At 46.5% G+C, this 26794-nt stretch overlaps 3 protein-coding genes across 11 annotated transcripts in view; 1 reads left to right on the forward strand and 2 right to left on the reverse strand.

Moving 5' to 3' along the window:
* SEC31B (SEC31 homolog B, COPII coat complex component) overlaps positions 1–2056 on the reverse strand; it is a 37102-nt gene extending 35046 nt beyond the window's left edge. For all 9 annotated transcript variants that reach the window (XR_011074521.1, XR_011074522.1, XR_011074523.1 and 6 more), the window contains exon 1: positions 1970–2056. The gene's annotated coding sequence lies outside the window, so the exon portion shown is untranslated. The remainder of the gene's footprint in view (positions 1–1969) is intronic.
* Positions 2057–5493: 3437 nt separating this feature from the next.
* On the reverse strand, positions 5494–10668 carry NDUFB8 (NADH:ubiquinone oxidoreductase subunit B8). The gene is made up of 5 exons (XM_068548378.1): positions 10526–10668; positions 10132–10258; positions 8563–8662; positions 7971–8126; positions 5494–5677 (listed from the first exon to the last, which is right to left on the reverse strand). The coding sequence occupies exons 1-5, from the start codon at positions 10608–10610 to the stop codon at positions 5585–5587; spliced, it is 561 nt and encodes a 186-aa protein (XP_068404479.1). The 5' UTR covers positions 10611–10668; the 3' UTR covers positions 5494–5584.
* Positions 10669–12304: 1636 nt separating this feature from the next.
* Positions 12305–21774, forward strand: HIF1AN (hypoxia inducible factor 1 subunit alpha inhibitor). The gene is made up of 8 exons (XM_068548380.1): positions 12305–12516; positions 12807–13057; positions 15683–15831; positions 18564–18709; positions 19508–19614; positions 20038–20101; positions 20328–20438; positions 21290–21774. The coding sequence occupies exons 1-8, from the start codon at positions 12340–12342 to the stop codon at positions 21332–21334; spliced, it is 1050 nt and encodes a 349-aa protein (XP_068404481.1). The 5' UTR covers positions 12305–12339; the 3' UTR covers positions 21335–21774.
* Positions 21775–26794: the final 5020 nt, after the last annotated feature.

Here is a 26794-nt window from a genome sequence, read left to right on the forward strand (position 1 = left end):
TCAGAATAAAATGTGAACCCCTTTGATCCCTGCTCAAAGGCTCTAGCCTAACCACTTCAACTTCATCTCTTCCTACTCTCCCCCTTACTTATCGTGCTACAGCTGCATTAGCCTTTTCTCATTTCCTGGCTTTTCCCCACTTTAGAGCTTTGTAAATTCTGTTTGCTATACTTTGACGGCTTTTTGTTTCATTCTCTGCATGACTGGTTCCTTATCACATCTTTCAGGGCTCAGCTTCTCACCTCCTCAATGAGGTGAGCCACCCAATCCAAAACAGACTCCTTTTTTTCTTCTTAGCAATCTATAATTATATATTTATTTACATCCACATTGTTGGTGTTGTCCACTAATAAGTAAACTCCATGAGAGCTAGCACTGTGTCTGCTTTGTTCACCGTGTTATAACTAGCGTCAGAACAATGTCTGGCACATAGTAAGTGCTCGATAATATTTTATGAATGAATGCAGACATCTATTTTAACTCAGTAGCTTCCAAACCAATTCTAACACATACTCAAGGTGCCATCCCAACAGGCTAGCAAAGCGGCAGGGAAGTTTAAAAAAAAAAAAAAGTTGGGGTTTCCCTGGTGGCGCAGTGGTTGAGAATCTGCCTGCCAATGCAGGGAACACGGGTTCGAGCCCTGGTCTGGGAAGATCCCACATGCCGCGGAGCAACTAGGCCCGTGAGCCACAACTACTGAGCCTGCGCGTCTGGAGCCTGTGCTCCGCAACAAGAGAGGCCGCGATAATGAGAGGCCCACGCACCGCGATGAAGAGTGGCCCCCACTTGCCGCAACTAGAGAAAGCCCTCGCACAGAAACGAAGACCCAACACAGCCATAAATAAATAAATAAATAAATAAAACCCAAAGTTAAAAAAAAAAGTTAACACTGAACTTGATGGAGTAAACTTGGGACCCACTGTGACCTCCTTGAGCAAGCCACAGCCAGGTTAGTCTTGACCTACCAAAACAAAAGTTTTATTACTTAATAATCTCAAATGTACTCTCCAGCTTGAAGAAAGTTTAAGGCTGCCAACTCAGCCAAGATTTCCCGGGGACCTCTAAACACTTGAGGAATATTCGGACAAGATCGTACATCATACTACATGGTCACCAGTGCCACCTGCTGGTCAACACCATTTTCACGTTTCTGGAGAAAGGTCTCTTAAGCGGGAGCTGCAATTAGCCGTGTGCACTTGACGTCCATATCTCATTTAATTCTCACAATGGTTCTGGGCGGCCAGTACTGATACTATCCGCATTTTACAGAGAAGAAAACTGGCTAGGCCAAGCTGTGCACCCCAACAGCCTCCAGAGCCCAGTGCTTTTAACTATTATACCAGTCTAAACTAAACTCCATGAAGTGTTTAAACCCCAGCCTACAAATTGGGAAGATGGGCTTTTAATCCACTTTGTTCAAAGACATCTGTTCACAAAAAAGGTCCCCGCTGCGGTCAGAATGCCGGGGGCCGGAGGCGTTAAAAGTGGGAGAGCTATGACCACTCAACCAAGAGCTGGACACGCTCGTGCAGTGAAAGAGGACGCCAGCTACCCTTGGCTGTCCACTCGCTCCGGAGGATGGTCGGCCTCCCCCGCGGCGCGCCGGCGTCAGCACTGACAGGCCTTCCCGCCCAGGCCAGACGCAGAGACCCGTTGCCGACATTGGGCCCAAGCCAGGTCAGGGCCCAGGGCTGATGGGGGAGGCGCCAGGGCAGCGCTGGAGAGAGGCCGTCTTCGGGCTGAGGCACCCGGGCGCGGCAGGGAGAGCGAGCCGAGTGCAGGCCGAGAGCAGGGCAGGCGTCGTGGGGTCCCCTGAGAGGCACACCGGCAGGAGCCCCGGGAGTGGGGCGGGCCGGAGTCCCAGGGGAGGGCGAGCGCGCCCCGGCACCCTCCCGAGAGAGGGGCGGCGCTCGGGGCCCCCGGCACGGCCTCCCCTCTCAGCGGCCCCGTACAGGCAGGAAAAACCAACCTGCGCGGAGAGCCCAGGCCAGGGGTCTGGCGCGGCGTAACTGGAGCCGGAGCCGGTCTTCTCTCAGGGCTTTGGAGCTCAGGGGGGCGCTGTGGACGGCGGCTGCGGAGGGCCAAAAGTAGTCCCGGCCCGCAGGTCCCACCTCCCACACGCGCCGCCAGGCGCCGGGCCCAGCACCCGGCTGACCCACGGAGAACGTTCCCTAATAGGATTATAGCTTTTAATCGGGCCTCCCTCACCTGTCCTGTGATTGCGCAGTGGGTCAGATCCCGCGACCAGTAAGTTCTGGTCTATTCAATTTGAGTCAGGCTCCGCGGGCAGCCTCTGAAAAGGGAAAATAACTCATTATTTACTTATTGAAGCGGAGAAGACCCGGCCCTAGCTCCAGGAGCTCTCAGTGGAATCCACTTAGTTGAAAAGGTAAAAAGCAATCTAGGCCACAAATGGTGGTGAGTGACTTTTTGCAGCCCAGCAACAACTGGTGCCCCCACCCGTTGGTTGAACTAATTAAAAGCTATAGATGGACGGGGGGCGAGGCACCAGGGGCTTCCTGGAAGGTTTCAGGGACGAGACAGGTGTCATACGTTGGGGCTTCAAGAAGATAGGTGAACTCCCAGCTAGGAGGAAGGGGCCCAACCGGCTAATAGCGCCCTGGTGTTTCCCATACCAAGAATGAAAGGGACTACAGTTGGGGGAGTGGGCTGGATTCAGATTGTGGAATACCAATTCAACAATGCAGGTAATTGGGAGTTACTGAAAATTATGGGCAGATATGCAATAAGATTATATCAGACTAGCAATATGGATCACCATGCAGAGAACAGAGCTGGAGGCAGGGAATCAAATTAGGAGACTAATAGAACAATCCAGGTACCAGGTGATGAAAGCCTGGATTAACATAGTGGCAATGATTGTAAAAGAAAGCTGGACAGGCTCTTGTGACTGATAAAAAGTTGGAGGGGGGCGGTTATCATATATATATTTTTATATTGATTGAGGGAATTATGGCATTTGCAAATAAAATGTTCTGTAGGCAGCTGAAGATCTTAGACCTAAGTTATTTGATTTAAATTTTTAATTTAATGCATGAATTCTACCACCATATTCCAGCCTGATATACCCCCAAAGATGGTGAGCTGGTTAATCTTATGACTTATGACGTGGTCCCAAGTCATTGTGACACAGCTCTAGATTTCCTTTTCACGTGGACATGGGAGTTTTGAACTCAGGACAGAAAAGAATTTAGGGCATTGGTGGTGCCTGCCCACTCTATGTACTAAGTATTTCTTGAACTTCTTAGCACAACAGTGGATGAGAAACCGGGTTGAAAACTGAACCTCAGGCAACACCTCGAAGTAGGGAATGAGGCCAAGGTGTCACTGGAGTGCTCTGAAAGAAATCTGAACCAAAGGCATAAGATCACAGTTTCAAGTAGGACATGATTTAAAAAAAAAAAAGTTAAATAAGTGCACCCTTCTCTCAACCCAGACACCTTAGAAATTCTTTTCACCTCGTTTTACAAATGCCAGTCTCCTCTTCTAGGTAACTTCTTGAAGGCAATTATTTTCTTGTTCAACTTTATATCCCCAGGACCTATCAGTGTCTGATATATATTAGGCAGACAGGCGTTTGTTAAATGATTATCAAATGCTCTAAAGGACAGAGAATGAAAACATATAAAAAGCAGTGGAGACCTTCAAAGAGAGGCATTTCAGAAGAAGTACCCACTCCCTGATCTCATAAAGGTCTTTCACTGCCTGAATACCACTAAAGGACCCCTTATTTAGCATGAATGGACTTGCTTCTACAGATCATGTTGAATGTATGCTTTCTTATGAGACAGGTTTTCAGGCAATATCATTGTAATTTAAGAAAATGTCCCTAAAGGGAAGAAAAGAACATAAATTGGTTCTCTTTAAAACAGATGCATTGAAATAGACCCTCAGGGCTTCCCTGGTGGTCCAGTGGTTAAGAATCAGCCTGCCAATGCAGGGGACACGGGTTTCAGCCCTGGTCTGGGAAGATCCCACATGCTGCAGAGCAACTAAGCCCGTGCGCCACAACTACTGAGCCTGCGCTCTAGAGCCCGCGAGCCACAACTACTGCGCCCACGTGCCACAACTACTGAAGCCTGCCCGCCTAGAGCCCGTGCTCCGCAACAGAAGCCACCACAATGAGAAGCCCACGCACCACAACAAAGAGTAGCCCCCGCTCACCAGAACCAGAGAAAGCCCGCACACAGCAACGAAGACCCGACACAGCCAAAAATAAATAAATAAATAAATAAATAAATAAATAAATAAATAAATAAAAAAGAAACAGACCCTCAGAAACATGGTTTTTCTCTTTCTAAGGCTATTATAGGAGCTTGGATGAATCATTAAGGTAGTGAAAGCCATGTATAGGTTCAGTAATAAGTCAATGACTATCCTCTAATTAATAAACATAGGTAATGTCAATTTATCAATTTATGAGTCTAGGATTCAGAAGTTGCTTTGGAATAAATACATATTTTCTTTTTTTAAATTGAAGTTATAATTGATTTACAATGTGTTTTTAATAAATACATACTTTTAAAAAAATTAATTATTTTTGGCTGTGCTGGGTCTTTGTTGCTGCGCACGGGCTTTCTCTAGTTGCAGCGAGCGGGGGCTACTCTTCGTCGCAGTGTGCGGGCTTCTCATCACGGTGGCTTCTCTTGTTGCAGAGCATGGGCTCTAGGTGCATGGGCTTCCGTAGTTGTGGCACACGGTCTCAGTAGTTGTGGCACACAGGCTTAGTTGCTCCGTGGTATGTGGGATCTTCTCGGACCAGGGCTCAAACCCGTGTCCCATGCATTGGCAGGCGGATTCTTAATTTATTTTATTTATTTTTGGGCTGTGTTGGGTCTTCGTTTCTGTGCGAGGGCTTTCTCTAGTTGCGGCGAGCAGGGACCACTCTTCATTGCGGTGCGCGGGCCTCTCACTATCGCGGCCTCTCTTGTTGCGGAGCACAGGCTCCAGACGCGCAGGCTCAGTAATTGTGGCTCACGGGCCTAGCTGCTCCGCAGCATGTGGGATCTTCCCAGACCAGGGCTCGAACCCGTGTCCCCTGCATTGGCAGGCAGATTCTCAACCACTGCGCCACCAGGGAAGCCCTGCAGGCGGATTCTTAACCACTGCGCCACCAAGGAAGTCCCAAATACATATTCTTATAAGAGATACAAGATTAGAGGCAATCACAGCCCTAGGCCAGTCCCAAAACACCTATTTATCCTATAATATACTTGAAACATGTTAGAATATTGTTTTTTAGCTAACCACTTATTATTAAAAAGTTTTTTTATGGGAAATAAATCTTGCTCCAACTTGAGAAGTCAGGAACGTATCTTCCTTCTTCTGCAACCCTGTAGATGGGGAAAGGAGCTACCCTTACCACCTGCTGTACAACTGGAACCCTCAACTACTTTTCCCAGTGAAATTAGCAAATCAACATCTTCTTGTGCTTAAGCAGTGGCTATTCCTGGGGAAATGAGGCACAGATACCACAGTACTAAGTTTTATTAGCGATTTCATTAAGGTAAAATCTCTAGGATTGAGGGAGTCAGTTAGGGGGCACAAAGCCCACGAAGCCTCCTCAGATCTCATAGTGAACCACCGGCTCAGGTTCTTTGTTGGGATCGCCACCTCGTTCCAGGTACAGATTATTGTAAGGATACTGCTTTGGTCCCTAAGAAAAAAACACAGGTCAGCAAGAACAACATATATCTATGTAGCCAATACCTGGCTACACCCCGCTCTGAGTGAAGAATCACACACAGTAAATGGGTACACGGTAGGCTTTGGTCAGACCCAGCTGGGCTAGAACAGCAGGGACAGCACTCCTCTTCCCCGCTCAGCCCAAGGCAGAGAGAAAGCCTAGATTGTAAGAGAAGTGGTGCCTACACTGTGTGTGTGTGAGTGAGAGTGAGAGAGAGAGGGAGGGAGGGAGAGGGAGAAAGGAGAAAGAGAGAGGGAGAAAGGGAGAGTGTGAGGGAGAGCTTTCTAAATGAGACGATGCATCCATCCATCCCACTCTCTCTCAGGGTCGAGACAGACTCAATCTCCTTTTAAGTCACTCAGCCTCTAATGGTTCCACCACTAAAGTGGCCTAGCAAATGAGGCGTGCAGGAGCAGCAGTGGGGGAAAGCACAGAGGAGACGTGGCTCGGACGTGCTTTAGGGGCTGCTGGCTTTACCAACAAACAGCTGTCAGAGAACACAGCTCAAGGGGAGGAGAAAAGGGTGATGTGCTTACAGAACTGAAAAATGGAAGAGCCACACTGTGTTTCTTGCTCTCCTGAAGTGAAGTTTAGCGCTCACACCAGCCCTATGTGCACTCTCCAGCCTGGGGCCCCTGGGGCTCGGTAGGAAGGCTTGTGTCAGTGCACACAGACACACACGCTACTGTTAGGACATTGATTATCTCAGCACAGGTAGCACTGTGCAGCCAACTGCACACAGCAGCCTCCTGCTTTCAGTTCCTTTCCTCACAATCTACCCTGTAGACTACTCCCAAATTAATCTTCCTAAAAACCTAGGCTTCATTATGGCATTCTTCTGTTCAGAAACCCAACATGGCTCCCTGCTGCCTAGAGGCAGACCAAGTCATCCCTGTATCCCCAACCCTTAGCACCTTCGGTACCTGGTGCGTGATAGGGGCTTCATAAATATTTACTGAATTAGTGCATCACTATACCATCAAGTCCAGATCCCTTAGCCATGCAGTAAAAGGTGCCCAACCTAACTGATCAAACTCACTTCACAGTATTTTTTTTAACACAGCAGTTTTGACACCTGATTTCCCAGGACATCAGAATTACCTGGGAACTTGTTAAATATTGATTCTAGAACCCCATTCTGAAATTACTGAATTAGGCTCTCCAGGAAGTGGGGCTCAGGAATCTGAATTTTTAGTAGCTCTCCAGGTAACCAATGCAGCTGGTTATCTAGGAACTATTTATAAGCCTATTCCACTCCAGCTAACTCACTGTCCTCTTCCTTCATTCTATTTTCTCTCGCCCCAAATGTTCTCTTCAACTTCTCCCCACCATCTAAAATATATGTATTTTAGCATCTAGCATAATCCTTCTCCTTAACAGCACCTGATACCCCCAGCATACACATTCACTACACACATATATACACAAAAACTGTGCCAAATTCCTATATATATGTTCCAATGTTGCTCATGTCATGTATCTAAATTTTCTTCTTATCCAAATTAAACGTCCTTAAAGCTAGACAGTATATTTTCTTTCTTTTTTTAAATTTATTTACGTATAGTTGATTTACATTGTTTGTTAATTTCTGCTGTACAGCAAAGTGATTCAGTTATACATATATATACATTCTTTTTCATATTCTTTTCAATTATAGTTTATCACAGGATATTGAATATAGTGCCCTGTGCTATACAGTAGGACCTTGTTGTTTATCCATTCTATTTATACTAGTTTGCATCTGCTAATCCCAAACTCCCAATCCATCCCTCCCCTACACCCCTTAGCAACCGCAAGTCTGTTCTCTACAGACAGTATATTTTCTATGTCCTTTACATTCTCTAAAATCTAACTGTCCATGCTTGCAGTAAACATTTAATTGCTTCCAGTACCCTATAGGAAGTGCCCTTCACACCAACAAAGGATAAGCTTTCAACTTGAGATTCCTTGACTCTACCTTAAAAGATCACTTGCTGAAATATTATTGGTAAGTACAGTTCCCCAAATGGCAACTCTAAAGACTAGCTGGCTTCTCCATTCTCATTCCTCACCTAGTCCTACAGTTTCTTCTCACTCAGACTGATCCAAGATGCAGGCAGGAGCAATGCTCTGGTACTTGTACCAGGCCAGTGGGTAAGACCCTCTATAGGCCTTACCAGGAAGTCAAGCTTGGTATTGGCTGGATCCCTACTCCAGAGACTTCATTCCCTCAGGAAACAAGGCTAAGTAAGTGTGGCTGAGGGAGCACTTCTCAGATACTCACCACAGGCTGGTAGGTGGGGTAAGTCTCTCCCACCCAAAACATGAACAGCATGAAGGCCACGAAACCGAAGAGGTGCTTACACATGAGATTCCAAGACACAGGAGTGGGGGACGTGTCCACACGGTTCCTGATATACATGTCTAGGTCCCAATGCATCTGAGACAAAAAGGCAGATCACTGTCACATACTGCTCTTCCTGCAAAAGGCATGCAGTCCAGAGTGATTAGAGCCTCACAGAAGGCTTGAAAGGCATTCTACTGCCCTGGGCAATATTCTGAGAGCCACATCTGAGATATTGTAGCCCACAGGACTGGATGCTGGCTTATGTCTAGGTTCTGCTGACCAGAGACAGCTCAGTCATAGAAGTTCACAACTCTTACAATACAGAGCTTTGACTCTTACAATACAGAGCTTTGATTACTCCCAGACATCCCGTTCCACACAACACACAGGGAACATCAGATCTCAGATTGCTGGACCTCGCTTCCTTGGGCAGAAAAACTTTAGTGTTACTTGGGCAGAAAAGTGCCATTTGAGCTACAGAAGACATAGGGAAAAGGAAGGAAGGTCAAATGGGATATGGTTCTCTCACCGGTTCACCCCAGTTCAGCCGCAGGTCTGGGTGGTCCCAGTCATACCATGGATCCCTCTCCTGCTGTGAGCGGTCAGGGAGCTTCGGGTAGTCACCATACCTGAGAGACAGCAAGAACTTCTGGACAGGGCTCTGAGCAGCCTCACTCAGACAATTCACAGTCTCCTCATCTCAGAGATGAGAAACCAAGTGACAGAGATAACTGCCTCCCCTAAGGACAGAGGAACTGACCTTCAAATCAAGATCTCAATTTTTTCCCTGAGGTGTACATATTGAGAAATGCTGAGTTAAAGGGCCACTGGTAAATATCCCAAATTTCCCCCCAAAAAGACTGTGCCAGTTTACATTCCTGCAAACGGTATAAAAGAGATCCATTTCCCTGAATGCCTTCCAATACCAAATTTAAAAATGTTATTTGATAAGTGAAAAAAAATCTCAATTTTTACTCACTAAGCACAGAATAACCAAAGAAGTCCAAATTGTCATTAAAAATTTATGTCAAACTCTGAAACATTTTAACATATGTAAGCTTTTCTTATCTTCTTTCAACAGAAAGAAGAAAAGTCATGCAATGTTATAATGTTAGTGCTGGAAGGGAATTTAACAATCACTCTGTTTCCCCCATTAGACAGAAAAAGAAACTGAAGTTCAGAGTCTGAACCTAAGATCGCCCAGTTAATTGGAATAAAAACAAAAGGGTACATATTAGAAAAGCACTTTTCACAGCAACTGTGTTTCTCAACCACAGAGTTGACATACATCTCCAAGTCTCAAACACCTCATGGGTCTTCTTGATAAGCTGGATTTTTCCCCAACAAAACCAGGTTCAACTTATACAGACTGCTACCGAGGCTGCTCTTGTCCACAACACAATAAAAGACATAGGAAATGATGACAACTAGACATGTGTCACAGAAAGTGATTGGAAAACAACAAGACGAATAGGAGCTGCTGAAACCACGGCTGAAAGAGTGATGCTAGGACAGAAAATGAGGGTGATGGTAATCAACTCAGACAATTAACCACAGGGATGTTACGGGGGTGCGGGGGCAAAACCATCAACTGGGGTAAGGGAGTTGGCTATTCAATCTGCTTTAAAGTTGCTACGACTTCCACAGCGCTAACTGCAAAATATTTCTTAAAAGAGAGATATACATGTAAATATAGAGTACTCCATCTACAAATAAGGTTCTCATGACAGGAATCCAGCTCTAGCCTGGTCACGTGCCTGGATGACAGCACCTGAGCCCAGCAGATGCTCAATCTAAATGAAACCTTGCGCTCTGGATGGAGCCAAAGAAGGTTCCTGCTATTCAGGGGTCCTCAAGGGAGCTATTAAAACCTCAGCTTCCTCATTTGAGGAAACAGCCTGAGCCAAGGAGAAAATTGAAGTCCCCTCGGCTGCAGCTGCTCACCCATCCCCTCTCACCTCCCTCCACGGAGAAAAGCGCCCACACCGTTGACTCTGAGGGGTCACTAAAAGATTCGGGGAAAAGGGTCAGAGTAGAGCTACCCAACCCAGCCGAACTTCTCCCATCACTACCCAGGTGCGAGCAGACCCTATCTCACCCCATGCCATCATCTGGGTACGGCTCGTAGTCTTCCACCCGCATATTATACTTCTTGGCGGCGGCAGCCCGTTCTTCTGGGGTCCTGGGATAGGGTCCCGGGAGCATGTCCTTGGTAATGTGGGAGGCTGGAAAGCAGATGAGGGCACGTCAGAAGCGACCCCATTCCTCCTGCCACTCTGAAGGCTTCAAGCTGCGGTGGCTGCAGAGACCGGAGCCCGAGGCTTCGAGGGACCAGCAGACCCTCCACCTGTTTTTCTGAATACACCAACTCCACCTCCGCCCTTGCCCGGACTCGGCCGCCGCGGTATCCACAATACCCACCCTCCGTCCGACGCACCAAACCTCAGGCACCCCCCCCCTCCCACACTGAGGCCTCGCCCGTTCTCGCGGACCTGTCCGTGCACCCATGGGCACCACGTTTCGGGATGCCCTTTGCAGCCATCGGACTCCCAGGACCCCCGCCCTGGCCGCCGCCATCTTCACCTTCTTCTTATTTCACCCCGCACATGCGCAAAGACCTTGTCACGGCGGCTGAGCCGGGCCAAACGCGACAAGGGAGAAAAGTCTTAAAGGTTCAATAAGGGCGGGGCTTAAACGGTGCTAGGAAGCCAGAGGGAAGATGAGCGGTTGGATAGAGGCAGAGAGGGAAAGCGGGAAGGAGAGAAAAACAAGCAGGTCACTGCTTTGACATTTCAGATTGTTATGTCCCTTTTCTACCTCAGCTGACTTAGACGCATCCAGGGATAACGGGCACTCAGAACCTGAGCATCTCAGGTGGACAGCTGACCCACCTACCCCAGGACCGGTACAAGTAAAAGGAGCCTGTCAATCTCTTTTCTGACTGCTTGCCTTTTTCCTCTCCTTCACTGGCAGTTCCTCCTTCCATCCCCAAACGTGATCATTCTTCAAATTCAGCCCTTGGTCTTGTTTGTTCTTGCTTTGTTTTCCAAATTAGTTATCTCCTTCAGTTAGATGCACGGTGCAACACACAAATTGGCCCCGAACTGGTTCTTTTTTGTTGTTTTATTTTGGCTGCGCGGCTTGCGGGATCCCAGTTCCTCGACCAGGGACTGAATCCGCGCCCTTGGCGGTGAAAGCGCTGAGTCCCAACCACTGGACCACCAGGGAATTCCCCCAAACTGGTTCTTCAGTTTCAGTCTCGTGTTTACATCCGAATGTCCCAGTCACCTCAACCCAACAAATGTAAAACCAATCCTATCATCTGAACCCACCTCAGATTTGCTAGAATTCGCTCAGATTTACTAGGACTTGGATAAATACATTTCAAGCCGAACCACAATTAGAGAACACTAGCCTAACAAAAGAATTGGGGGGGGGGCATTATCGTTCGCATATGAATATGTGTTCATTTTATCTACACAAGTATGATTTGCATAATTTACAGTACAAATATGCACATATTTACAGGAAGTTTTAGGGTGATCACTGTTTTGGAGTAGAATCCATTATTATAGACATTCCCAAATATATATAAGAGCAATAAAAACTGATATATACTATTCAGTATATGAATTTGGGGGAGAACTACTTTACAGCAACTTGCCCTCTTGTAAATGAGAATCGAATGGATGTTCAGAATGGTTGGACGACATCTGCATTCAATCAATAGCAAACACTGATCTAATTCGGTCAAGATAGACAAAAATGCCTTTAAGTAGGTGAGATGGTGACACAGGCAGAAAAATCAAATGGTGCCAAGCAAAAGAAAACCATCTTTGATTTCGAAAGAATTCAAGTTGCCATATATCTTTTGCCGAGGCTTTCGGAGCAACCTTTACCCAACATCTATCTATCGGACAGTTGCTTTTCCTTCTGACTTCCTTAGGTGGGTCAAGTTTGCGTCTCACCCCATCCGTCAGTGTAAAATTTAATGCCCCACTAAACTTGCCTCCTTCTTTGCCTGTTGTGTAGGCCTGGGCACACTGAGGCAGCAATAATTTGTGAATTGGTTAACCCGATGATCACCCCTATTCAGTGGGACTAACGTCTAGTCCCGGGTCTTCGGGGGCGGAGCGTAGGGTGTAGAGCTATAGGTTACCATTAGGAGGCGCTCGCCCAGGGCTCGGCCCCGCGTTCTTAGTGTCTGGAACGCTCTCTCTCGCAGCCTAGCTCTATGGTTTCCGTTGTGTTTTCCCCGGAATAGGCGGAGCTTCCGCTTCCGGTGGGGCCGTCCCTGGCGGCGGAGATGGCGGCGACTGCGGCGGAGGCTGCGGCCTCGGGCTCTGGAGAACCCCGGGAAGAGGCTGAAGCCCCCGGCCCCGCCTGGGATGAGTCCCAACTGCGCAGTTATACCTTCCCGACCCGGCCCATCCCGCGTCTGAGTCAGAGCGACCCCCGGGCGGAGGAGCTTATCGAGAATGAGGTAGGGGGCGGGGCCGCGTCGAAGAGGGGGTGGGGGGTGGGGGATGGGGGAAGGGACTAGGTTGGGAGGAGAGGTCAAAGGCGAGTGGTGATGGAAGGGAGGGGTTGTGGACTAGGCCGGGTTGTGGACTAGGGCCTAAGGGGAGATGGAGAGGGAAGCGAGGAAAAATGGGACTTGCGGGGTTCGTGCTGGTTAACAGGAGAAGTAATTTTGAAGTTGGGAAGTATTGGAATTTGGGGACAAGAACCCACTAGCTCCTTGGGACTACTTCATTTGTTTTTTCCACTTAGGAGCCTGTGGTGCTGACCGACACAAATCTTGTGTATCCTGCCCTAAAATGGGACCTTGAATACCTGCAAGAAAATATTGGCAACGGAGATTTCTCTGTGTACAGTGCCAGCACCCACAAGTTCTTGTACTATGATGAGAAAAAGATGGCTAATTTCCAGAACTTTAAGCCGAGGTCCAATAGGGAAGAAATGAAATTTCATGAGTTTGTTGAGAAACTGCAGGATATACAGGAGCGAGGAGATGAAGAGAGGTAAATTCCCAGGTCGTGGTTTTCCATTGGATCTAGGGCATCTATTTTCTTTTCCTTTACTTATCTGAGGATGAGTTTTCTAGCGTGAGGGATGATGGAATGACTAGACTTGAACTGTGATTCTCAAGTTTGTTGTCTTCATAAAGTGAGAGTCACACTTGCCTAGCAGAGTCAGGTAGGTGAATGAAGTGAGTGAAGTTGTTTGGGTGAAAGCTATGATGAAGCTGAAGGCATATGCCTTATTCAAAGTGCGAAGTCATTACTTGACTCTTGTTTCCGTTTTGGAGTGCAGTCCCAGGGTTGCCAGATAGTCTGATTTTTTTCAAGAGAAACCATAAATCAGTATTTTTATTTAAAATCTTTTTGACTTTTAAATGTGGGCAGCTAATTCATATTTTTTAAAATGCTGCAAGAGGCCAATTTAAAATATCTGTCAGTAGATTTCCTGAGATTACGGGTTTGCAATCTTTGTCCTAAAATATTTGAATGGGGGCAATGCAGGCTGAAAAGTTTTATAGGTGAGGGTGGGGAGAATATGGATGTGTTGCGTTGTATTGATGATAGCAAGCACAAGACATATACACACACAGGAGTGACTCTTTCTCTCTACCTTTATCTCTCTTTATGAGGGCAGCCTCTTATGTAGGTCCCAGACAACATTCAGTCCCACAAAATAACGTTGCCTCTGGGGAATTGCTGTCACTGAGTACTTGATGGTGAATGACTATCTCCGTCTCACATTTGGTGCCCAACCCTGGGTTTTTCTTCACTCTCCAGCCTCAGTTCTCTTCCTGACTCTGTTAGCAGTATGTGGCAGAGTGAAAGGATTTGAAACATTTTTATTTTTTTTTGGCTTCCTGACTCTTAGCTGTTGTCATAATGATGGAACTTTGACCGGAAGAGTTTTCACAATCTGAACTATGGTTGATTTGTTCTTTATGTCTTATAGAGACTGGTTCAGTTGAATCATCTCATGCATTAATGTCCTCAAATTTACCACAGTGCATGCGCACACACACACATACACCCAATGTTGAGAAGAGAGATTGATTTAAATGATGCTGGTGGAGTGTAAAGCTATTGATTGACCATATGCACTGGAATGAACATGAGATAAGACACATGAGTCCTCTGGTTCCTCAGTCACTTTAAGTTTCTTGCTTCCTGTAGCGAGAGCATTTTGCCTAAATCTGAACCATGAGTGTAGTCTGTACTTTATGGGTGATTTAAGGAAAATTTTTTACTATTTGCAAGATTTGCCCTATCAGCTGACTTTAGCACCAACCACCTCTATTGTATAATTGTACAGCTTGTTATGATTCTGGGGTGAAGGGTGTTAGGATCCTCTTTGAGCTATTTTGAGGATTTACTGTTAAGGTTTCACAGGAATTGCTTAGATTCCTGTTTGGGGAGTGTTCCTGACTCTTTCAGAGTTACTTGAGAAATATTTGTATGAATATATGTACATCATAATCTCTGGGGAACGTTCCAAGGTTGCATTCGAGTCTTGAGGGTTCCATGTCCCCAAACAGGTAGCTGTTTCCAACTTATCAAGATTTTTAATTAATGTTGCCTCAAACATTGTGATTCCAGGCACTGGGATACCTTTGAGCTTTTGAAGTAATGCTCTCAGGACCATTACTTCTTTTTCTTCACATTTGCCCCCTAAATAATGTTTCTTTTGGGGCTTGATCAAGTGTGTTTGGCTTTTCATATCTATTAAGTAACTTCTTACCTTCCTCAGGCATGTTAGGGGCCCTGGGTCTGCGGAAACCTTAGTGAGGTATTTTTCTTCAGCTATAGATGGCTGCTACAGATAGGTGGCTGAATCAGTTAAGATAAACTAGGCTTCAGTCCAGGGCTCAGCGACTTGAAGCAACAAAGGTTTATTTTTCACTCATGCTACATGTCCATCTCAGGTCACCTGGAGACTCTACTTATATCATCTTTTGCTCTTTGGGACACAGATTGCTCTAGCAGTTGCCATTGGATACTTTGCAGTTGCTGTGGCAGAGGGAGAGTGATGTGGTAGTGTGTACTGGTTCTTAAAATTACAGTTTGGAAGCAGCACCAGTCATTTTTGTGGACATCTCATTGGCCAAAGCAAGTTATATAAGCAAGCCTTGCTTCAAGGAGGTGAGGAAGAATAACTCTCACAGGGAGGGAACTAGTTCTTGGTGAACAATAATACAAGCTGCCAAAATGGCCATCAAGGGCCAAAGGGGATTTCTCGCGCCCCGAGAGTTTCTGGAACAAGGCTGAGTCATCATTCTAGGGTCTGTGGGTAGGCTTCGAGGAAATCTATGAAATTATATTAAAGTTCAATGTGTACATTTTTATGGGGAACCTTGCTTGGATTCTTTTTTTTTCTTCCTTGGATTCTTAAAGGATTCATACTGTGGCCCAGAAAAAGTTAAGAATCACTTCTCTAAAATATAAAATTTGGTGTTGAACAGAGCTCAGAGAAGGATAGGTAAGGATTCAGTTCTGTGAGAGTCCCATGACTGCAGCTGTTCTTTGTGGGAGATGTTGGTATGGGCTTGGGTTTGGATTTCCAGGTATGAGAGGCCATGCCAGGGACAGTGTGTACATGCACTAATGGGATTTTCTTCTTGGGGAACATAGGTTGTATCTGCAGCAAACACTCAATGACACTGTGGGCAGGAAGATTGTCATGGACTTCTTGGGTTTTAACTGGAACTGGATTAATAAGCAACAGGGAAAGCGTGGCTGGGGGCAGCTGACCTCTAACCTGCTGCTTATTGGCATGGAAGGTAAGAAATCTTTCAGAAAGCAGCATGGCTTGGGGTCATATGAAGTGATTTCTGAACCTTTCCCCACCACTTATTTGCTCCATGACTGTCAACAAGTCACGTAACTTTCTTGTCTCAGTCTCCTAATTTGTAAAATGAACACAGTAATATCTTATAATTAACTATGAAGATTAAACGAGGTAACGTATGTTATGTCAGGTACTCTAAAAAGAAAGTTCCCTGTTCCCTTCCTCAGCTGCTGTGTGAGTATATATATTCAGATATTAGGGATCTCTAAATTCTGTTGTTCTCTATTGGATCTGTCTATATTCAGAAGATTTTTATCCCAGTAGAAGAGGGAAACATTTTTCCAATGTAAATTGAACCTTATCGTTTGAACAGATAATACATTAATGGGGTTAAGTTCAAAAGGTGTAAATAGGTATGTAGTGATAAATCTCTCTTCCATTTCTATTTCCCAGCCTCTCAGTTTCCTTCCCTCCCTGGGGGCACCATATGTTATTAGTTGCTTGTGTATCCTGCTAGTGGATTTTACACGTACATAAGCAAATACATGAATACTTTTTTTTTTTTTTTTTTAAATAAAAAGAGGAACCTTGGGCTTCCCTGGTGGTGCAGTGGTTGAGAGTCTGCCTGCCAATGCAGGGGGACACGGGTTCGAGCCCTGGTCTGGGAAGATCCCACATGCCACGGAGCAACTAGGCCCGTGAACCACAATTGCTGAGCCTGCGCGTCTGGAGCCTGTGCTCCGCAACAAGAGAGGCCGCGATAGAGGCCCGCGCACCGCGATGAAGAGTGGCCCCCACTCGCCGCAACTAGAGAAAGTCCTCGCACAGAAACGAAGACCCAACACAGCCATAAATAAATAAATGAATGAATGAATGAATGAATGAATAAATAAATAAATAAATAAAAATAAATAAATAAATTAATTAATTAAAAAAAAGAGGAACCTTTAAACTCCAATCAGGAGAAAGAGAGGTACTTACCAGCCAGGTTCATTGTCTTATTCTTATTTTTATTTTCTGTCACTTGCTCAGTGCCAGGCCCATAGTAGGTACTTAGTAAATGGTGAGTAAATTGGGTTGAACAAGGAAGCAGAGTAATTACCTATTGTCATTCACCACTAGGCTCTGAAGTCTCTTCTTCCCCTTTGATTGTCCTTTCTTCAGATTTGGGTCCTTTGCTGCCAGTGTTAATAAAAGTTTCCAGCAGTGCAACTTATGAATTGACCCTTAACCTGACCCTTTGAAACCAACTCTTGGTTGACCTGCCAGGAGCCAGTTCTTGTTTACTTGACTCTGAATTTTTATGTTGCCTTCCTATCCTGTGGTGTAGAGAGCAGGGAAACAGATCCCTCAGGTAGAGATGAAAGAGCAGGTCTCCTTTGAGGATGCATATGGATCTCTGCACTTAGGAAAGCAGCTGTCTTGGCCCACCCAGGCAGACCTGGGGAATGTTTTCTAAACTCCATTCCCTGCAGAGGTCCCTTGATCTCTCAAAGATTGTGCAAAGGATAAACATCAGATGCAGCCCCACTTACAAAGAGTAGATGGAGCATACATACGCTAGGGCAGAACTAATTCAGGATGGCATTTTAAATAATTTGCCTTATTCAAAGTATACAACTCTCTTCAGGAATCTGATATGCTTCCCTCGATGAGAATCAGCAGCTCCAGTGTTGATCTAAAGAAGTGTTGCAATCCCACAGGTGTGATGAAGTGGGAGCAGAGGTTGAGAATCTTTGAGCTCCAAAAGAGCTACCCAAAGCAAGTACATATTCGTACAACTTAAAATGACTGATTAACTCCATCAAAGAAGATCATGCATGCATTGCTGATACCAGTCATTTCAGTTGTTTCTAACTCTCGTTTTTTTGCTGCCCTTGAATTCGTGCCATAGTCAAGAAGAGTACAAGTACAGGTTCCCCTCAGCTGTCTAAAAGAGCATTCCTGTGAAACCTTCTATAAGCCGAGATGATGTAAAACAAAGAAGCAATTACTTTAGGACACATCTTGCTAATGGATGCACAAAGTAAATCGAGATAAAGCACAGATGCTCACAGACACAGTTCAGAGCTATGGTGGCTTGATACTGAGATGCTGGCTTGATGCTGAGATGCTGAGTGTAGTTTCCAGGGGAGGAGATTGGCAGTGCCACTATCACTGCTTGCGCTTGCTGCCTCTATGATGGCTCGCTGCCAAACAAACACTGAATGATATTTCTGCTTTTTTTTTTTTTTTTTTTCATAAAAATGAAAAGGATTCTTTGGTTTCCAAATTTCCAATTTCCAATCCAAATTCTTTGGATTTCTTTTGGTTAGCAAAAACAGGTACAAATGTAGGTCTTTTGTAAATGCAAAGTGACGTAAAGCGAACTTTTGAAAAGCGGGGCGTACCTGTACAGAGTATATTATTTTGCCATACTTGTATCACTTTGATGTGCAGTTGCTTCCAGTAAGGGCAGCAGTCATCATTTAAGAAAGTCTACTTTGCTAATTGATGGTGAACTCTTAGCCAGTGATGTTTGCTACTAGACTTATCACCCATTAAAAGTGTAGCACCTAATTGGCTGAGAGTTGTAATTACAGTCTCCCTGATTTTGCCTGAAATTTTGATTTGGAACCCTTTGCTGAGAGGGCAAGCTGGGTTTCTCTCCAGCACTGGGGCCTATGTTCCATCCTGTGCAATAGAGTTACTGCTCTGAATAAGAAAATGTCTGTCTTCCTACAGGAAATGTGACACCTGCTCACTATGATGAGCAACAGAACTTCTTTGCTCAGATAAAAGGCTACAAGCGATGCATTTTGTTCCCTCCGGATCAGTTTGAGTGCCTCTACCCATATCCTGTTCATCATCCATGTGACAGACAGAGCCAGGTGAGCTCGTGTGGTCTGAGGAGGGTGTAGAACTCCTTTGAGATCCAAGGCTGGCATGTCTTTCCCCTTCTCTGTGGAGGTATGCCAGGTTTGGACAAACTCAGAGGACAATTTCACAATGTAGTTTGTATATTCCAGGTCCCTGTGGTGGTCCCCAGATGTTTAGGGCAGACCCCATCACTGATGCTGGTGGACTGTGGTTATTCTGTTTGATTGAATTATAAGTTCTTGGAACAAAATGTGTACGTCTCCATTGGATTTAATAATTGTTTACTTTTGTCATGGATGCTACTTCTTTTTGATAAAGAGAAGGGTGAATAGAATTGAGATATGTCACTTAATGTCTTTTCTGGATCTCAGTGAGGTGTGTGGTTGACTTTGTGGCCAACCAGAGAGCGCCTCTCCTTTCTTGAGGAGAAAACCGCTTAGCTACCTCGTGTAGAAATCTTTGCTGGTTAGAATATGTATTGGGGGAAAAGTTTCTGAAGGTTTGGGTGAAGAATGAGTCCTAATTCCTCAGATCTGCAGGCCATGAGTATGTTTTCTGACCTTTAAACTGTGATGATTGGCTTCTGACCTCAGGAGCACTGAGGCTTAGTATTCTTTATCATTTAACATTCAGCAATGCCCATCTTCTTAGGTCGTTCTCTGAGAGAGTTTGTGTATGTTTAATGTGTGTTGTGTCTTCTGCTGGATATAAATTCTAAAGACTTTTTTAAGGCATCTTTCTTGACTACCAAAGTCACTGATAAAAATTTGGTGATTGACTGATTTTTTTTTTTCTCTTGAACCTCTCAGGTGGACTTTGACAATCCTGACTACGAGAGGTTCCCCAATTTCCAGAACGTGGTTGGTTACGAAACAGTGGTTGGCCCTGGTGATGTTCTTTACATCCCAATGTACTGGTGAGGATGGGGCTAGGACTGGGGGCTTTTAGGGAGCGTTCTTTCCCATTCCCTGGAAAGCCTTATCCATGTCTCTTCTTTTGAGTTGTGGCAGGATTGGACTTATGTGATATACAGGAAGGTTGGCATATCCAGATGATGAGCATACTGAACATGGGGGAAATGACAGTACTGTTTCTAGACAAGATGACAGTTCCTCAAGTCCAAAGAGATCCCAGAGGCTTGAGGCTAGAGAAACTGTTCTTGACTCTTTGGTATTTGAAGGCTGAACACCACTGCCTCTAGCCCCAGAGTGTGTTTGATAGGATGAGTGTGAAGGTACTGTCTTCATTATATCCCTTAGCAAGATTCTACCTAGTTTCAGAGGATCCCTCCCTCTGAAAAGTATTGGTGGCAAACAGGAGCCTGTTTATTTTCTTACAGGTGGCATCACATAGAGTCATTACTAAATGGGGGGATTACCATCACTGTGAACTTCTGGTATAAGGTGAATATGGTTTTTTTCGTAGATGGGAGTGGGGTGAGGTAGGTGTAATAAATTATTTAGGGGCAGGGTGGGGAGGTTGGCTATTTCTGGAAGTGATTCCCAGGTCTTTGGGGGAGCTGGAGAGGGTGGGGTTGAACTGGGTTTCTTAAGGGAGGATGGTGCTAGGAACAATGGGTGACACTGAAGCCTGCTAAAGACATTTCCTGAGCTGCTGCTTCCTTTGCAGGGGGCCCCCACCCCTAAGAGAATTGAATATCCTCTCAAAGCCCATCAGAAAGTGGCCATAATGAGAAACATTGAGAAGATGCTTGGAGAGGCCTTGGGGAACCCACAAGAGGTATGTGGCTGCCCCAAGGTGGCACTCCTGTGACTCAGTGGGCAGAGTGACCAGGGAAAGTCAGGATTGGTGTCACAGTCTGTGTAGCTCTTCTGTTTCAGTATCTGTTGTCCTGTTTCTTCATAGAGGTTATGGGTATGTTCAGAAAATCCTTGTTTTCTGATGAGAGCTGGGCTTGACTGGCGGATCAATTATAATCTGTTCCATGCTAGTAGTAATGTTCCGCATGGGGCTTGTGTGCCAGCTGGGGACCCCCGAGGGGATTCTTTTGGAATGGGAAGCGAGCAGTAAAGCATCTACTCACACGCTCCCAGCTGTGCCAAGACTGCTCTAGGTAGTGTTGAGACCTGCTTCCCACGCAGGTGTGCCAGTGGCCCATTGAGTAAATGGGGGAGGTTTGTATCTGTAATGCTCTTACCTCTGTCCTGTGGATAGCCTCAGCATTCAGAGCACCTGTGGGCTTGGGAGATCGCACCAGCCTGATTACAAATGATCTTTTCAGGATATAGAGTCACTTAAGATTCTTAAGTCACATTTACAAAACTTGCACGTAAACACTCGGGGTGTCTGGGATTATTAGCTCCTCTGACCTTCTGTCTGTCAGTTTGGTTCTGCTTACAAATGTAGGGTATTGTGAGAGGGAAGGTAATACAAGATGGACCCAGAGGAGAGGGCCATGCTCCAGAATACTGGGTTGACCGCTAGGAAGAGAGTTGGTTAGAGGGTTTACAAGATTGAATGGAAGCCTTGTCCTTGCCCTTGGCTGGACACGGATGTCTCCAGACACACCTCATCTGGCTCCGGGGCTAGGGGACAGGCAGTTCTGACTGGCTCCTCATGTCTTTTCACAGGTGGGGCCCTTGTTGAACACAATGATCAAGGGCCGATACAACTAGCTTGCCAGGAGTCGAGGCCTCCTGCCAGGTGACTGCTAGCCCGTCCACACCGCTTCATTGATGAGGACAGGAGACTCCAAACGCTAGTATTGCACGCTGCACTTAATGGACTGGACTCTTGCCATGGCCCTGGAGGCAGGTGTTCGGGGCAAGGCAGGGTGGTTGGCACTCCACTCCCATTCGGAGGGACTTCTTACCCTTGCCTCTGTGCCCCAGCACCTTCCCTCTCTGCCCCCTAAAGTCCTGCATTCAGTGTGTGGAGTCCCCAGCTTCTGGTTGTCATCATGTCTGTGTGTTAGTCTGTCAACCTTGGGATGTGTGTGCGTGTGTATGCTTGCACACGCGTGTATGTATTTGTTCCTTGCTCCCTCCTTCTGGGTCAGGATGCCACCTCTGGCTCTCAGCTCTGTCTCCTGCAACCTCAGTGCCTCAGCCTGAGAGAGGGGAGATGTTCTTGGACGCCCACTGCATCTGGGATACAGGGCCACAGCTAGCCTAACCATGAGGTCAGTCTGCCCCCTCCCAATTTTCACAGAGTGAGGCTCTAGGCTGTTGGGAATGGCTACTGAGACTCTAGTGGGGAGAGGGAGAGTGGGGAGGGTTGCCTTTGATAGCCTAAATAGCTTCCTAGGTGAGCAAATTAGACAGGGTTCCAACTTGAACCTTCAAGCAAGCTCAAGCCATACACAGAAAAGAGCCTTGGGACACAGGAACCAAGGATTGTGCATAACTTCCAAATTACAGACACATACAGCTTCTTTCTTTCAGCACCAGCTCTTGTTCTCTGTCCTGGGTGCCAGGGGAGTCATCCTAGCAATGGCTTCTCTAGGTTCTAGGGGTGCAAGCCTCTGTGTGGATGTGTGTGTGGATGTTTGTGCCTGTGTGTGTGCATGTGTGTCCACACTGGCCTGCCTCTCTGCTTACCAAGTTTCTACTGCTTAACCTTGTCCAGTGGGACATACAGTGGGAGCCCCAAGGCAGTGCTGCCTGACCTGGTCTAAAGCTTTTAAACTCATTTTTAGCCATTGGATGTTGGTCAGGCCTCGCTGCAACCTGCCTGAGGCTGACTGGCTAGAGCCTCCAGGTCCGATGACCCTCCCTGCCCAGGCCACGTCCTCTGTGTCTGCGGAGCTTCTTGGCTCAGGAGACAAAATGGGGTCAAGCCTAGGCAGCTAACTCACCACATGTCATCCACCTCATGGCAAGGGCAAAAATGTAGCCTTGCCTCTTAAAGCCAGCACCTCTGCCAGACCCCACTGTAATGTTCCACAAACACCCTCAGAAGTCAGGGCAATTGGTGGAGCATGGAGAGGAATTTTCTTTTCTGTTCATAGCTTTTCATTGGAACCCCTCTCAGGGCTGCAGCTTAACAGCTGGGCAGCTGTGCACTGCACAACTCGAAGGGCCGTCATTCACACCTGTATAATGGAAGTGGGGCCCCTGGGATTGGGCGTGTGGTGGCTCTGCGTCTGCTCACCTCCACTCCCATCTCCACGCCCCTTCTCTCTGGAAGGGAAAAGGAGTTGGAAGTCTCTGGGTTCATTTTTTCCTTTTTTTTTTTTTTGCCAAAGGTTTACTTCCAGTGTCTGAGCTATGGCTCTCACCCCCAGAGCTCAGTTCACAGTTACAGTGCACTGATGGACTGAGAGGATGCATATGTGTGTGTGTGCATGAGCGCACTTGTGTGTATTTTGGGGAGGGGTGTTTATTTTTAGTACCCCATTCTGGGGTTCTCTGATGCAGTGTGGGTGTTCAAACATGGTACCTTCTCAAGTGTAGTTCTTTCAAATATAGCCAATGCTGGAAAATGTGATTGCAGTGATCTCCATCCCTCCATCTCTTTTGGGAAAGAGGAACACAGCAAAGAAAACAAGGCAGACAGAAGATAAATTGACCACAAAGACACTTTGAGATATAGCACATTATTTTCCTTCTCAGCAGCTCTGCTGCATCCCTTGCTCATTCCTCAAAGGTGTGGGTGATGTGCAGCAGGGAGGCGTGGTCTCTCAGCTGCTCCTCTCTGGGTGCTGTGCCGACCCAGGTCTGCATGAGGGGGAGGGACCTTCACAGGTTGGGTCCTGATCCTTGGGTAATGTCTCTGGGTTCATGTCCAATAGTGATCCCTGATTATTAGACACCTAATGTGTGCCTAGTGCTTTTAGTGCAAGGTAGGTGTTCTCATTTTACAGTTCAAGAATAAGCAGTTAGTGGCAATCAGGATTCAAACCTAGTACTGTTTGGCTGCAAACCCCCTGCTGTTCTTTTCCACCAAACTACATTGATTCTCCTACTGTACCTCCTTTGGACTACCGGCAGCAGGCAGTGTCTAGTACAGACAGGCTTAGCCCAAAAGGATACAGAAGATACAGCTCAGGGTGAAAGCTCTTCTGGGCTCCAGCTAAAGACTTCTTGGGAAAACTGCCAGGAAGCCATATTATGAGTTAAGAGTTCTGGAAGAAGTTACAGGGAAACTGAGTTCTAGATCCCACTGGTTACTTGTGTGTCCTTGAATAGGTCCCATAACTTTTCCCAGCATGCTTCTGCATCTGTAGAATTGAAGATCTAGATCTAGATATTCACTAAGAACTTTGATTCACGTTCTGCTGCCTCCGTTTCCCCCAATGAAGAGATTGAGGCTCTTCCCTTCACATACCTAGGTTAGGGCTGTTCAGGCTCAAATTCTACTCGTAGCAGAGTAGAACGTTTCTGCTCTGTTGCTTACTCTCTCCTAGCTGGCAGTGTGAGGGCAGACACATGAGGGGAAGATGGGTGTTTGGGCCTGTATGAGGGTCAGCCATGTTGCAAGATCCTATTTTTACACCAGCAGGTGCAGAGGAAACTACTCTTTTGTGAAGTCAAATATTTGTTGGGGGGTTGAAGTTTGGGGGGTGGAGGAGGGGCTGTTCTGGGCATCAGTTGAGCAGATGCCCAGGATGCCTGGGGGAGACCAGCTTCCCCTACAAATCAGAGCTCTAAATTACAAGGTTTTTACCAACGCGAACAGTTGGGGGAAGTCGTCTGCTCTCATTTGCGTAATGGTTTCTGTCACTGGTGATTAGACACAGGATGAAGGAAAAGAAATTTGACAATTAGGAATGAGCGATCATTAATCTGAATCTGTTAGGAGACAGGGGAAGGATCCTTGTCAGTGGGCCAACCCAACAGGAGGAGACCCTCCTTCTGCCCCCGCGGAGACTCTTGGGCCATATACACTTTCACTGTTCCCACCATAAGCTGAGCTGGTATTTTCTTAGCAAAGTCTAGGTGGGCCCAGTCCCCAGGCTGAGGTGGATACAGGAACAGACATCTAGAGGCATGAGCCAACAAAGGGTGTCAAATGCAAGTGATAGGGCAAAGAATAGCAAATAGAATGGTTTTGACATGTGTATGCTGTTTGTGGAAAATGTTTTTGTAATCAACACTCCAGATACCCCACCTGTGACATGTATTTGTTACATTCCTGCACTGCAGGGTGTGGAGAAAACCTCTTTTATCCTCCAGGAGCCTCTGCTTAGTTGGAGAGGAAACCACATGAAACACCCAGAGGTTATGAAGCCATGTGTGGTGCCCCCATGAGGACAAGGTTAGAGACTGTTGAGAGAGGAGGAAGATCAGTAGATAGCAAACCTCAGCCTCCAGGCTCCTCCCAGGCCCTGGGCTCCCCAGGGAGGACTCTTCATCCTAGGCTCCCAGCAAGGATGATTCTGTCCCTCCCCCCTCACACGTCATTGCAGCTGTAGTTATGTGGAAGGCACGGAGACCCCTGCCCAGATGTGTGAGCAGGTGATGAGATGAACTAACAGGCTGAGTGTTAACGTGTGGAGAGTCCCAACTTGGATCTTCTCAGGTCTCCATGTCCCCTCGTCTCTCATCTCTCTGTCTCTTCAAACATCGTGGACAGGATTTGCACCAGTTGTTATTTGTTTCTCAGTTTTGTGGCTTATATGTTGGTGGGTTCCTTAGATCAGTGGCTCCCTCAAGGATTGGAGGCAGGGGTGATGGTGGTGGTTGTTTGTCTCGTCAGAATGTGAACTTCCCATGGATAGGGCTGTGTCTCTCCCCTTGGTAACTTTCCTACCTCTGGTTTGTCTACCCTTCAAAGTCCATTGCAGGGTTTAGTAGGGCTGCAGAGAGTGGCCCTCAGGGACCAGTTTTACCCAAACAGGGTGGATACTGGGATGCTCCTAAGAAGTGCTCATGGGCTTCCAGAGGCCCTGGCCTTTCTGCCCATGTCATCTTCCCTTTTTCCGGAACCTCCAGTTCTTGCCCCCCAGTCCCTGCCTACTTCTCTGGTATCCTCTCAAACTGCCTGCTCTAAAGAGATGTTCCAGCTTCCTTTTCCAGAGTGCCCCCAGTTTCTCTTACTTATACTCTCCCTGCCTAGGCTCTTCAGCAGCCTCTTCACCAAGGTCCTTTTTCTTAAACAGTTGCTTTCTCAGAAGCTCTCTGGCTGCAGGTGTTTGGATTGACTTTCTCTAGGATCCCTTCATGTTCCTTTTCGATCTGCAATAATTCGTTTACCCACGGTTAGTCCATTTGTTCTGTGTCTGCTCTGTTCTCTTGCCATTCCTTTGTCACTTCTGTACGTCCTGGTTTAGCTTTTCTCAACTCTGGGAGCCCTTTCTGCTAGGCTTCAGCCAGTTCTGTTTAATCTTCATAGGACTTAGAATCTTCAGCGGAGCCCTGCTGAGCACTTTTGGTGCATTTCTGGGGGACAAAGCCTCAGACACTGGCAACCTTGAGGACCAGGGGTCTGTGGTTTGTGAGGCCTCCGGAGATGGGTGAGAGAAGGGAACCTAGAGAATCATGGGCAGTGGAGAACCAGTGAGGGGAGATTGAACAGGAGACTCCCCAGGAGTGGAGCTGGGCCTGGCAAGCCTGGAGGGAAGAACTGAAGTTTGTGTTTCCACATACATGCATCTGTGTGCCTTAGGGTCCAGCAGTTCAGGGATGGTGGGTGTTTTGGGAATGTCTGCTAATTTCTCTCAGGTGTCTTTGGTGATGCTCTGAGTCACCAAATTTGGCTGACTTCTTTGTTTCAGTGTTTGCTGGAAGGGAAATAGCATATTGAGTAGTCATGTGTCAGGAGTGGAGGTCTTCGATGAGAAAGGCCCTGGAAGCTGGGGTAGCAGGAGACAGGGGCCCAGTGGTCAGCTTATATACCCAGACTGTCACTTCACTCCTCCAGATGTTTAGTACGGTAGCTGATTAAAGACATTTAAAAAAAAATTGGGCCTTGCCTTCTTCCCCACCTGAAATCTAGTCTTCAGGTGATATTTTGGGAAGGAGCATGTGTCCTTTAACTTCCAATGAGAAACAACCTAACAATCTAGTATAGTGTATAAAAACATGGATTTGGGAGTCAGATGTATTTGGTTCAGATTTCTAGCTTTGCTACTTATCAGCTGGGCTTGACCTTGTTGATTGACTTGACCTTTCTGAGCCTCAAGTTTCCTCAAC

The sequence above is a fragment of the Eschrichtius robustus genome, chromosome 7 (assembly GCF_028021215.1).
Source record: "Eschrichtius robustus isolate mEscRob2 chromosome 7, mEscRob2.pri, whole genome shotgun sequence".
Classification (NCBI taxonomy): Eukaryota; Metazoa; Chordata; class Mammalia; order Artiodactyla; family Eschrichtiidae; genus Eschrichtius; species Eschrichtius robustus.